At 42.4% G+C, this 13,959-nt stretch overlaps 1 protein-coding gene across 4 annotated transcripts in view; it reads left to right on the plus strand.

Annotated features, from left to right (window-relative positions):
• Positions 1-13,959, plus strand: part of UGGT2 (UDP-glucose glycoprotein glucosyltransferase 2) — a 428,047-nt gene that overhangs the window by 81,089 nt on the left and 332,999 nt on the right. For all 4 annotated transcript variants that reach the window (XM_088458942.1, XM_088458958.1, XM_088458949.1 and 1 more), the window contains exon 9: positions 10,074-10,173. In XM_088458942.1, the coding sequence (XP_088315068.1) occupies positions 10,074-10,173 (100 nt within the window). The remainder of the gene's footprint in view (positions 1-10,073; positions 10,174-13,959) is intronic.

Raw genomic sequence — 13,959 nt, forward strand, 5'->3', positions numbered from 1 at the left:
CAGATTTTTGGGTAAATCAGATAGTAACCAGGTATACATTTTGGATTTGGAGGGTCCTGTTCCCAAAAAATTATTTTCCACTTCTTTCCCTGTGGATGGGTGCAAAAGGTAGCTCTTATACAGGCAATTTCTGCGCTTTCCTACTCCGGAGTAATCATTCCGGTAACACAGCAAGGCCTGGGGTTTTACTCCAGTCTTTTCTTAGTAGACAAACCTTATGGGTCGTTTCACTTGGAAAAAATCAAGATGGAATCAATAAGGTCAGTCATTGGTTCAATGGAGGAAGAGGATCTTCTGGCTTTCGTAGATATCAAGGATGCCTACCTCCATATTCCTATATGGAGATGTCATCAGTATCTTCTAAGGTTTGCGGTGGGACATCAGCATTTTCAGTTTCAGGCTCTGCCGTTTGGTTTGGCCACCGCTCCCAGAGTATTTACAAAGGTTATGGCACAAATGATCTCCCTACTCAGGAGGAGGGGGATATATGTGTTGGGCGATTTATTGCTGAGGGCTCCCTCAATAGCTATATTGCAACAGCATCTTCAGATCACCTTAGACATGCTCCAGAGATTCGGCTGGATCATCAACTTTCCCAAATCCATTGATGGTATTTTTGGGCCTTCTCTTCAACAGCCAGTGTCACAGAGTATTTCTTCTGCAGGCAAAGATTGAGGATCTGCAATCCCGAATAAGGACCATCTGCAATCCCGAATAAGGACCATTTTACAGATATCTCAGATTTCGGTGCTAAGGGCTATGCAGATAATGGGGAAAATGGTAGCTTCATTCAAAGTGGTTCCTTTTGCCAGATTTCATGCCTGACCACTACAGAACCAATTGTTTAATTGATGGGTAAAACCAGACCCTTGATTAAAGAAGCAGATGTTCACATGCGGCAGTCTCTCTGGTGCTGTCTACAGGATGCAAATCTGAACAGGGGTCGCCAATTGTCAGTAAAAGACTGGACCTTTGTCACCACAGATGCCAGCCTAACAGGCTGGGGGCGGGGGTGGTTCTAGACACACTTACAGGGTCTTTGCTCTGTCCAGGAATCCGTTCTTTTCTTCAATATACTGGAATTAAGGGCAATTCGATATGCATTGATTCAGGTTCAATTCTATCTAAAGAATTTACTAGTATGAATTCAATCAGACAATCCACAGCAGTTGCTTACATAAACAAGCAGGGTGGCACATGCAGCTGGCTAGCAATGCGGGAAGTTTCTTACAACCTTCATTGGGCAGAAAATTGGGTTCCAGCTATTTCAGCAGTTTACATTCCAGGGATGGACAACTGGGAGGTGGACTTCTTAAGTCGCCACAGTGTGCACCCAGGGGAATGGGAATTACTCCAGGAGGTGTTTGCAGACATAGCTGCCAGATGGGGATCTCCAGACTTAGATCTAATGGCTTTTCGTCTCAACATGAAACTTCCAAGGTACGGCTCCTGGTCCTGGGATCCTCGGGCATCTCAGGTGGATGCCATGACAGCACCTTGGGTGTTACAGCTGGGTTACATCTTCCCTCCTCTAGTAATGTTACGAAGGTTAATTCAGCGGATTCGATTAGTGGCATGGCCGGTCATTCTGGTGGCTCCAGACTGGCCACGCCATCATTGAGACACAATTGTTCGTTCTATGTTGGCAGACGTTCCATATAGTCTGTTCCTGCATCCAGATCTCTTGCTTCAGGGTTCATGCTGTCACCCCGATTTGCCTCGCTTGGCTTTAACAGCATGGTTCTTGAATCCAATATTTTGAGGGCAAAAGGGTTTTCAGAGTCTGTGGTGAAAACCATGATACAGGCTTGCAAACCAGTAACTTCCAAGATGTATCATTGGATATGGAAGATTTTTTTATTTTTTATTTTTTTCATGGTGTGAACAGCACAAGTTCAAACCTGAAAGGTATAATGTGTCCCGCCTCTTGTCTTTTCTACAAGAGGGGTTAGTTAAGGGTCTGAGATTGTCCACTTTTAAGGGACAAATTTCGTCCTTATCGCTCCTATTTCAAAGGAAATTGGCCACCATTCCAGAAGTTCAGACCTTCTTGCAGGGGGTTCTTCGCATACAGCCTATCCTCCATGGGACTCACTCTGAAGGTTGTTTTCCTTCTGGCCATTGTTGTGGCCAGAAGGGTATCTGAATTAGCGGCTCTTTTCTTGTAAAGCTCCGCTTCTCATTTTTCATGAGGATAGGGTAGTGTTACGCACTAAACCTTCCTTTCTGTTGAAGGCGATTTTGGTTTTCCACATTAACCAGGACATTGTCCTTCCGGCTTTCGCCAGAATTCAGTGACGTAGTGGTGCTTCTTCCTTAGCACTGTTGGATGTGGTACGTGCGTTTACTTGGACCGTATTGTGTCTTTGAGGTGTACGGATTCCTTGTTGGTGTTGATTGATGCACCAAAAAGAGGCTGACCTGCCTCAAAAGTGTCCTATGGTAGATGGGTCACTGGTGCCATTCAGCAGGCATATTTGTCCTCAAATGTGCCGGTGCCGGCCTCAATTCGGGCTCACTCGACTTGTGCTGTCAGCGCCTCTTGGGCTGCACGGCTTGGGTGCCTTGCTTGAGCAGCTCTGGAGATACCTGGTGTTATGGTATGGGTATTATCTTTTGAGGGTATAATCCTGCAATAACCTTGAGGGCTGGAACACTTGGCTAGCTGCGGCCATGGAGCAGCCTTGAGGGCTGGTAAGTCTTTGACAATTCGGGACCCGAGGATAGTGAGGTAAGATGTGGCCTTTGGGCCGTGCAGCAGCCTGAGGGCTGGTAAGCCTTGACTTGTTGTGGCACATGGGCCGTAGAACAAGATGTGGCCTTTGGGCCATGTAGCAGCCTTGGCTGCGGTGGTCTGAAGAAGAACCTGTGCCACCGGGTTGACACAGGCGGTGGTACGCAGGATTTGGTCTGTGCCGCTGGGTTGACACAAGCGGTGGTACGCTGGGTTGCGTACTTTGGACGCTGGATTGCGACCTGTGTCGCCGGGTTGACACAAGCGGTGGTACGCTGGATTGCATACTTTGGATGCTGGATTGTGGCCTGTGCTGCCAGGTTGACACAAGCAGCTTGACGCTGAACTGGGCACTGAGTGAAGTCTGTGCCGCCTGGATGACACAAACGGCAGGTAGTAGCTATGCGGACAGGGTTGCCTAGATGACACAAACGGCAGGTAATAAAAGCAGACAGGAGGACTGGGTACTCGACTGGATAACAGGAGACCACACCAAAACCAGAAACATGTGAAATGCTTTCACCGGCATCGGAGCAGCGTGCGCACCAGAAGGAAAGAGCCACAGGAACCAATCCAGAACAGAGCAGGGATTATGGACAGTTGATGGGAGGAGTTCAGCGAATAGTCCCCCGGCGTTCGCATGAGCGGCTTGTGACACCTGGTTATTCGTACACACTTTCACAAAATTTTACTGTCAGTGATGTCAGTGTTGGACGGAAAATTCTTAGAGAAGTCTGTTCCGACGCTCCCCCCCTTAATTGGCTTGCTTTGGTATATCCCAGATGTAAGGCATCCCCCAGATGGATGAAAAAGGTAATACGATTTTTACTCACCGTAAAATCTTTTCCTTTGAGTCCATCTGGGGGATGCCAAGGACCCTCCCTTGTTTGTTTTTTTCTTACTAGATACCTGTTGGTCTGTTGTTTCTCAGTTCTTTCTTTCCGGCTTTGTTAAACATCAGACTTAGCTTACGATGGAAGGGGAGGGATTATATAGGGGCTGAGAGACTGTTTTCAACTAGTTAGTGTCCGACTCCACCCTTCACTAGGAATAACCCCCCCCCCTTTGTGAGTGCCCACACCCCCTGTGTGTGCGATTTACCCTCTTTACCCACAGGTGCCCTGCCCCATTCCAGCCCTAAAGTGAAAACTATATGTATATGTGCCAAACTTCGTAACCGCTTTGGTTTGACCTCTAAACGCTACATGTTTCTTTTGTGTTTCTTTTGTATATACAGATGTGTCCACATACACCTTCCTAAAATCTAGCCAAATGTGCCATGCCTTTAAATCTGCAAATTAGCCGTGCCTTGTGATTTTTCTTAAAATTTGCAACTTTTAATCTGATACCTAATACAAATACTTTTGCAGGAAAAAAAAATTGGGATCTATCTAATTGCTACTCGTTGTGGTGCATCTTAGCCGCTCTGGCATCTCGTGCCAAATGAAGCAAAAAAGTAAAGGTGTATGAGGATACGTCTGTATGTGTGCCAAACTACGTACCAACTTTGAGGCTAATTTACAGTTGGATGTAGTCCATTCTAGGTACGCCTCTTGGAGGGAGCAGTACACGGCCTCTTCAGCTCTGCGCACAAAAGTGTTTCTATCACAAACTCCCTGAAATGCCTTTTTCAAAGTATGCAAGGATGTCATGGGATTTGTCTAGCCTTGTTTTGAGATACAATTCATGTAAATGATGGATATTATTTTGTTTGTAACCTTTGTCCATGATCTGAATACAATACCCAACTTCCAAACTTAATAACCTGTGATATTTGAATTGGGTTAAGATCCTCCTAAATGAAAATAATGCTACAGCCATTCTAACTTGTGCTTAATTTCCATATGTTTGCTAACTTATGTCCGCATACTGTATGTCTTGTTTTCTTGATCTGTTCGTTATATGTTCCTGATTGTAGAATGCTAAATAATGGACAATATTTTGATTTGAGTATAATGAATCAATCTGTTATCTTTCCAATTTATTCTGCCCTAAAACGGTAAAAGAAAGCCCATAGAGAGGAATTTATTCAACCCAGTGGCTAATTACCCGCGCGGCAGCGCAGTGCGGTGAAAAGCTATTCAATTATATAGCATGTTCCCTGAGAGGTAAACCAGGGGTAACACATTTTAACCCGCTGATTTCGCGTACACTGCAGACTCAACCCCCAGAGTGCCTTTTCTTATGGACTTTTTCCTCGCAATAATTTAAGATATAAGGAAAAGTCCATCTCTGCAGTATAAAGTGTGGGGTAAACATCGCTGGTTGAATCTCCCAGCACGGGTAATTAGCTAGTTGAATTCCCCCATAAAATATGATTCTACTGTACCACTGTTATACTTTTCTCCAAACACAACTTTTTGCATATTCATCAAAACGTTTTACTGTTGTCTCGTTCTACTAAATATTCTTGTGAATCACCTGGGTGGTCTAATGCAACCATGAAGAGGCATGCATGCTTGTTCAGGGTACTGGTTTCACCTTGCAGACTGAACTGCCCATACACACCACTTATGGGGAGATTTAATTAACCGTCTGAAGAGGACAAGTGGAGGTGTTGCCTATCCTATAGCAACCAATTATATTTCAGCTATCTTCATTTTATATAGTGTACTAGCTAAAAGATATGTAGAATCTGGTTGCTGTGGACAGCACATCCACTTGTCCTCTTAAGAATATTTGATAAACCTTCCCCTTAGGATGAACCATGTCACAATTTAGTTCTTCAGACCACAGACATATACTCAGGTTCGCTGTGACTTCTTTAATATTAAATGCCCGGTTATTGGGGTGATTTATTTATTTATTTTTTAATTTTAAGGGTTTTTTTAAGGGAAAAACAATGTTTTCCATTTGTCCATTTTCTTGATTGGTCTGGCAAATCTTTGGGGCCTATGTATTAATAATCGTGGAAATGGCACAATTATTAATATCCGTTTTGCGGGTGATATTTTAATTTTTGTTTTCTATAGGCAAACTTGTTGTGTAGTCAACAATAAAACCAGGGATGCTGGTGGATGTGGAGGTTTTTTTTTTTTATGACTGGTGCATATTTATCATGGATAGAACATGTTTTTCAACTAGGCTATATACATCAACTGATCATTGCAACTGGGCATTTTATTGTTATGATAAAATGCCATGCTATATTGAGAAACTATTCAGAATTCATTGTGTTTATTTTGCTTGTGTTTGTGGAACTCTGCCAATTTTGGCATGTAATGACAATACACTGTAGTATTTCTAGCTGCAAGGTTTATAGAAGGAAAATAAAATATTGACAGCCTTATTAAAAGCTGATAGGTTTACCCAAGAATTGATGCCTTGTTTACTTGTTAGTTCATATTGTGAACTGTTCCTCTTATGACTCTACCTAAGGTGAATTTGGAATGAGGTGATGTGGAACAGGATTGTATTTTTAATAACTTGTCTCTTGATTATTTTTGTACATAACCATATTTCACATAATTGTAGTTAATATGCATGCCTGTGCTCCAAAAAACGTTTTATTTGTCCAGCTGGTGCTTTCAGTGGTACAGGAGGATGAAAATGTCCTAAATAAAAATTCAAGAGTGAATTATACTCTAATACAGTGGTTCTCAAACTCTATCCTCAGTATCCCAAACAGTTCATGTCTTCCAGGTCACCTAGCAGGTGCGCACGAGTGTAGTCATTACTAACGGACACATTAAAAGATCCACATGTAGAGCTAATTATTTTACTTGTGATTCTGTGAAGAGACCTGGAAAACATGCACTGTTTGGGGTCCTGAGAACAGAGTTTGAGAACCTGTGCTCTTATAGAAAGCTCTACTACACCAGACTTTGAAGCCAACATTCCTGGACAGAATTAGGTATCAGTCTGATTCTGAAGGTAGCCTACTGTCTGGACTTTTTGGATATCCCTCTGCCTCTGAAATTCACCTTTACTCGTTAGTGCTGGCCTCCTGTGTTCTCACTCAGCACTTTAACAAGTAAAATCAATGGTGATATTGTGTTTTTTATTTTTGTGTTGACAAAATCCTACCTACAGTAACATTTGTGAATTAAAATTAGGGAAAGAAAATATGGAACTGCTAAACTATTTGTTAGTAAATATTTTGTTTTGTTTAATTAATCTATCTGTTAAAATCTATTTGCTAATCTAGAAAAACAAGGAAAAGGTACCTCTTTTTAAAATTAATTCAAGCAAAATTACAGATAAGGACACGGGCCTGCTGTATGTATCAAGCTGTTTTTTAAATAAACTTATGCGGAAACTGCAGTTCCTGCATAGTTTATGTATCGTAGTTATGTACTAAAAGCACAATGCAGGAATTTTCACAGAAATCTCCAGCAAAGTTCTAATTAGCACTTCAGATCGTAGTCCCAATTATCAATGGGGACTAAGATCTGACCCCTATGTACTATACTCCGAAAAGCTTTAGCCCCGGTAGTTTACATCATTTCCGATTTGTGTAAACTGCTTTAAGTCTATGGAGGCTCCAGGGGCAGGAGAGAGATCTTTTGATTTCTCTTGCAGCCTCTGGCCTGCTCCGGGAGCTGACACTGTGCGCATGCGCACTGTCAGCTTCCCCTGGAGAAGTCTTTCACTTCCGTGAAAGACTTCCCACAATATGCCGGGGATATAACTCGCGGGGACAACTGTTACCGCAACCTTTGTCCCTGCGAGTTCCCCCTTGTACATAGGGGGGATATTTTCATTAAAATATCCCCAGTATTACGTATAGATAATAATGACAATGAGCTGTAGGTGGGGTGTTAGCAAGGGGCACCCATGCCAAAATACTGTTTGGGAATCCCATTGAAATGGAAGGGTTCACCCATAAGTGATTCTGTGAGAAATAGAAAACATGCAATGTCAGCAGCCCTTGATAATCGCAGTTGCGAAACACACAGGTTTACAGTTGTAATTGTTGTGGGGAGAAGAATTGCCTTTTTAGAATATGGACAACATTTAAACCTTTGGGTACAGTTTTTGCGAAGCTCAGAGGACAGATCATATAGGATATAACATTTATGGAAACTAAGATAGAGGACAGTATCTGCAAGTGAAGTCCATTAGGAATGTACACGCAACAGTCAAGTGGAAGAGCAAGTTTATCATATAACATATTGTTACATCTTCAGTTGTGTGTTTACATTAAGTGGGTAAAATACCACATGAATGTGTGTCGCTACTGGGATCCTGTATGGAGCAAGTGCTTTCTACAGAATGAGAGGGAGTAGGAGCAAAAGAACTTACGGTGACTTATTGCCATAATGTGTTAAAGGATTCTTCCCTATTATATGCATAATCTGCATGTTTTACAGTAGTTAACTAGTGCTGCGTCAACATTACTCCACTATTCTTCTGCACACACAGTCATTATTTAAGCAATTTCCTGTGGCAATAACAGTGACTCCTACAAGCTCCAAGGAAAGCCAACCATGTTTTATTATCAAGCTCTTTAGTAAAGTGTTCATTCTACTAAATGCCATATGAAAATGGACATATCAGAAACAAATGTATTAATTTAGGATGCACTTCATCTGCTGGCACAGGAACTTTCCTTGTTATGTAATGTAAAACCTGTACTGATTTGTGTGAGCTGAAGAACAGCCACAGATGGTGGAGTAAAGAACCAATTACTTTCAAACTCCTCACTGTAGAATATAAAATCCTTGAAGTAATCCTGTATTCTTCTGATATCAGCACTTTTATTTGCAAACTTAAAAGTGTAAAGTATCCTGGAACCCCATCCTTTCTATGAATATACTCCTAGCACACCATTATCAATCACAGTGCATTACATACTAATGTCCCACCAATCAATAAATTACTGATAATACTTTAAAAGGGAACTATATCCAAAGTTGCTTCCTGAAGTCTAATTCCCTATCTGATAAGAGCATTTAAATAGTTTTATTTTTGGCATACTTTATTATTGATATGGCTTATATTTGCAAACTGAGCAGTTTGAGCTCAGAGTAGGGGTAAGTGATACCCAAGGCCAGATTAAGGGCCTGATTCAGAGTTGGGAATAGAGAGAGAGATGGCACTTAACTGTGTACCTGGGCAAACCATTCTGCAATGCAAGGGGTGTAGGTAAATACTGGCTGCTTTTGTATGTAGCTCACAAATACTGCACAGCTTTTATTATTACACTGCACTTTAGATGTCAGTTTGGACACCTCCCTCCCAAATCTAAATCTCTGCACATTTTAAATCTGCCCCACCTGCATTGCAACATGGTTTCACCAAGATGATCAGTTGAGAGAGATCTCTCTCTCTCTCTATTACCAACTCTGAATCAGGCCCTCAGTCTTGTCGGGGTCCCAGGGCAACTAAGAGGCGGGGCCCCCTTCAACGGAGCCTACTCCCCCCCCCCCCCCCTCTTTCCTCCCAAGCCACATGGAGCTTACCCCTTCCCCAAGCCACACGGAGCCTATTCCCCTTCCCCCTCCCCAAGCCAAATGAAGCCTTCCACCCTGCCCCTGATTCCTTACTGTAACCTGACTTCCTGATTCCGGCAGAACTGCTCCCTAGTCCCCTCATCAGCTTAACGGACGTGATGTGTGACGTGACACTGATGAGGGGACTCGGGAGCCGGTCTGCGCTGTATGCAGCAGGAATGACTGTCCTGCTGCATGTACTATGATAAAGAACCACGGCAGCTGAGTCCCAAACCACAAACCGGTGCCACTGGACACCTGTTCTCAACAGAGTCACACCGACCCTGTGTGGGGGCCACTCTGTGTGTGGGGACCCCCTGCCTCCCTCTTAATCCGGCCCTAGTGCAACCTATGCAGTCAGACAAATACTTAGCTATTGTAAAAATAACAAAAAACATGACGATTTGATGGAACAGAGTAGAACTTATAAGTAAATAAATGATCCCTTCCTTCTGTCAATCAATTGCTTTGCAGAACATCAAGGTCAGTATTTACCGCTTATATTGAGCACGTTTCATTGATGGTCTAATTTTTACAAGCTTCCTGGAAGCTGCAAGTAAAGCACATGGCATCAAATACATTTGACTTTTCTTTAGAACAGAAATCAAAGTTGTCCTTGTTACAAAAAAAAAAAAAATGAAGCTTCTCCTACTGTGGACAGTAAGTTGCTGTTTTCATTCAAAATTTGCTCATTGTAGTTCAATACATGATACATTGTTTGTCTCCTGTTAATTGGAAGGATGTGTCAGAAATCCTGTGAAATGTGCTCTACATTAACTGCCATGAGCAATCTGTTAATTGATGCATAGCACACCACAATCTTGCTAATTTTCAACAAGTTTATTCAGCTGCACATTTTTCGTGCGTGTGCGTGTATTTGTTTTTATTTTATTTTGTCCTTTTAGATTTGAGCTTTCAAGCAGCCTCGAAAATTTCATCCACTCCTACTTATGAAGCTTTGAAGGTTTTGCGAGACATGAGCCAGAACTTTCCTATAAAGGCTAGGTAAGCCAGGAAAATAAACATTTATATTGATTACTGTAGGTCATAGCAATATTGCCTTGTTAAAATATGCCTAGAAATTAGTATAATTTCGTCAATTTATTTTGGTGTTCACAACATGACCTTACCCTTTATAAAGAGATACATGAACTGAATTGTGCAAATGATCGAACTGTGACTTCTCTTATAGCAATGCATGCAATGAGAAATAACCAATATTTAGCATTTTTTGTTGTTGTAGCCAATACTGACTTGAGTAACTAGTTTAATTTTATGGATTTGGGACATACAATTCATATGGAGCTTTAAACACAGTGCAGTGTTGTCTATGACTATGTATTATGTTACATCATATTTGTTCTGCTTGTAAAATGTGTGAATAAAAAGCATGCAAGGGTGGAATTGGCAAATTGTTTCTCCCTTATTGTATCTGTCTGTTTTTTAAATTGTGTTTGTTTATAAGATGATTTTCACAATTTTACACCACACAAAATAAGCTAAGCTGTACAGCTAACATAGACATGCAACCAGTTACGTTGTGGCTGATCGAACCACAAATGTGTGCACGCCTCGTGCCATGGGATTACCCCGCCTGCAATACGCTATGCTATGGCGCGCACTGCAATCACACCATGCATTCCTATGGAGTCACATACGCAGTGCGCATATCCGCTCGTGGGCGAGCATCTCGTGATATGCTTGGCGCAATTCGCCACGCTAGCGGCAACAACATACAGTAGTTGGGCATATCTGTATAATAAAAAAAGGCAGGAAGATGAGGTCACAGCTAACAAAGCAGTACACAAGCACAGGTTCAGACATTGTAAGGAGTCATAAAAGGGTAAAGTGAGTAATTCTTACACACAAAATATATTGCAAGGAGAGGCAACCTAGTGATAGTCAGGCGGTCTGTGGACTCCTGAACTAAGGAGTACTGTATCAAGAATATCAGGGGAATCTAGTCCACCCACTCCATATATGGTCAAATGTAAGTAGGGAAGAACTACTGCTGTGTGCAATGCTCTCATGTCCCACAGTATCTCTAATCAGTGAGGGATGCCATCCCTTGCCCACACAATGTAAACCCAGGCTGACATTACTTGATTAGTATACAAGATATGTCTGGCGCTGGCTTTAGTGTATGTAAATGTAACTTTGCGTATACACCTTTAAATGTAGTTAAATAGTGCCCTGTATGACCGGGACTTTGTCAGTCCAATGAACAACCTCCTTCTTTACTCACATGATGTGAGCTGTGCACACAAAGGAAAATTGTCCACTACAATAGTTTAGGTGTGAAAGATTTCTTTCATTTTAGGTTATACTGTATATAGGTAAGCATGCTTTTACATTAATAAAGTATTATATATATATATAATATTACATTTTGGAGATAACTCTGCTGAGAAATGAACGAATAGAACAATTGGTACTAGACTTCTAGTGGAAGCTACTGCTCTGCCTTTCGGGAAACCCTACACCGGGCCTGACCGTCCACAGACCGACCAGCAGCAGCGGCAGCCCCCCTCAGGTAAAAGGGCAGGAGCTGCTGCTGGTAACAGTGTAATGTGATATAGCTGTTTAGCAACACAGAATACTGAAACATCAGACTAGGTAGGACGGGGGAAAGGCGCAAGGATAGGAGTAACTCACTGTATTTTGACAGGCAAGATGCGACGAGTCACAAGAGAAGGCAGTTCAGCACTCAATGAGCGTACTGTTCCAGAGTCACTGAATTGAAGATAAGACTAGGAGCACTGGTGGCTTTGGATAGAGCTATATGTCGAACATGAGGAGAAGGTTCCTGCCCTTGAGAGCTTACATGCTATGGGGTGGATGAACAGGGAAGAAGAGAACTGGGAGGCTTTCAGTTCACAATCTGGTTAGACTGGTAGAAAGAAAAAGGAGACGGTATTATTGACCCATACTGTGATCTTCACAGTATATCTTCTCATTTCTTCTATTTTCTTTCCCTCCATCAAGCTCTCTCATCTGGGTTTCCTTTACTGTGACGCCTCCTTGCAATGCTTGCAGCAACAGGGGAGTGATACAGCTGATATCCCAGAAAGCAGAAGCATTGCTTGATTATTTCCCCTGGGACTAACATATCAGTCACTCTCTCATCCCCTGTTTGATACAGACAGGCGAAAGCAGAAGTGGCTGTGCGCAATTGTATCTCAGGTCTTCCTTTCTTCAAGTGGTCCTACCTATCACCAACTGTCCACTGGCACATCCAGGGGCTCCAAGAGGGGGGGGAGCGGGTACAGATTACCCGGGCCCGGGCTTCCTGAGGGGCCCGGTGGGTACCCGGGTCTGGCACCACTCCCCCCTCCCCTCACAGCAGCCCAGCACACAGCGTGTGCTGAGCTGCAGTTGGAGACTGCTCGTGGCTGCTGAGCAGCAGCCTCAGCAGTCTCCTATGCCTGTGCAGGGGAGCGATCACACTGATCGCGCCCCCCCTGCTGCAAATCTTTTTTTTTTTTCCTCGGCAAGGTGGCGTGGCCACACCTCCCGTGATTAGGGGGGCCCGCCACGGCTCTTGGCGGGCCTGGGCACATCCACATCAGTTCCCATTTCTAGTTTGACTAAGATAGGACCCTGTCTGTCATATAAGACTATACGCAAATTAATCATGTTCCATACATTTAAGCGCTGATTAGACCTCAATACATTAAACTGATCTGTAAGTGATACGCTTGTGGATTGTAACTGCACCTATTGTGAATTATGTGTGTTGTATTTCCCTAAACAAATTATGATTACTGATTACATGAATTATGGATAATGGTGATGCATCAGAATATATACCTATCTTCGCCATATGTTGGATATTTTTGACAGAAATACTTAAGAATAAGATTATGTATTTAAAGTAATTGATCTTCAATTTCTTGTTCCTCAATTGGATATTTGTCCTAATGAAAATGCTATTGCTTTACACATTTCTGTGATTGATTCTTACTCTACTTGTGATCACCTAATTGACTATTACTATCCTGGGTGTATTGATTACTATGATCCCGAGTGGATCTTTTTGTACGTATTTTGTTGGTTTTATACATTCTACCCACAGGGTAGAATCTTTTTTTAAAGGTTCTTCGATTAAATGTTAAGTTTTATACTATATTTACTCATCTCAATATAATATTTGCAGTATTTTTTCAAAGGGTGCCTGAGAATAGGCATAATTTGTCTTTTCTTTTTGCCTTGAGCAAAAATACTCCTTTTATAGACTGGTAGAAAGTCTGATTTTCCATAAAAGTGATGCAGAGCAGGAGAAATCTTAGTGGCAGGGTGGAGTTGAGGCGGCAATCCGATGAAAAAAAGGGTGCTTTGTATGTGAAGGTGAGAAGTCTACTGATTCTAAAGGAGAGGGGGAACCAATGAAGCAGGATGGGAGTGACTAACGCAGAACAAATAGGGAGGAAAATGAGACGATCAGCAATATTCCAGATTGACTGAAGTGCAGAAGAAGAGTCAGGGGAGACTAGAGAGGAGGAAGTTACCATAGATGAAGGGCGGGATGTAATAGAGATCGAGTCTGCTAGAGGTGCGGGATGCACACTGATCTCGATTGTTTTTTTTACAGTTGCAGTCATTTACAAGGCAAAGCCAGTTTGACTTTGCCTTGTAAATGACTGCAACTTTAAAAAAACGATCGAGATCAGTCTGCATCCCGCACCTCCGGCAGACTCTATCTCTATTACATCCCGCCCTTCGTGTGAGATCAGTGAGTGCGTTAATAAGAATTTTGGTGGCAGTGAGAAAATGGCAAGACTGAAGATATTT

Source organism: Taudactylus pleione, unplaced genomic scaffold (genome assembly GCF_031769625.1).
Source record: "Taudactylus pleione unplaced genomic scaffold, aTauple2 ptg000041l, whole genome shotgun sequence".
Lineage (NCBI taxonomy): Eukaryota > Metazoa > Chordata > Amphibia > Anura > Myobatrachidae > Taudactylus > Taudactylus pleione.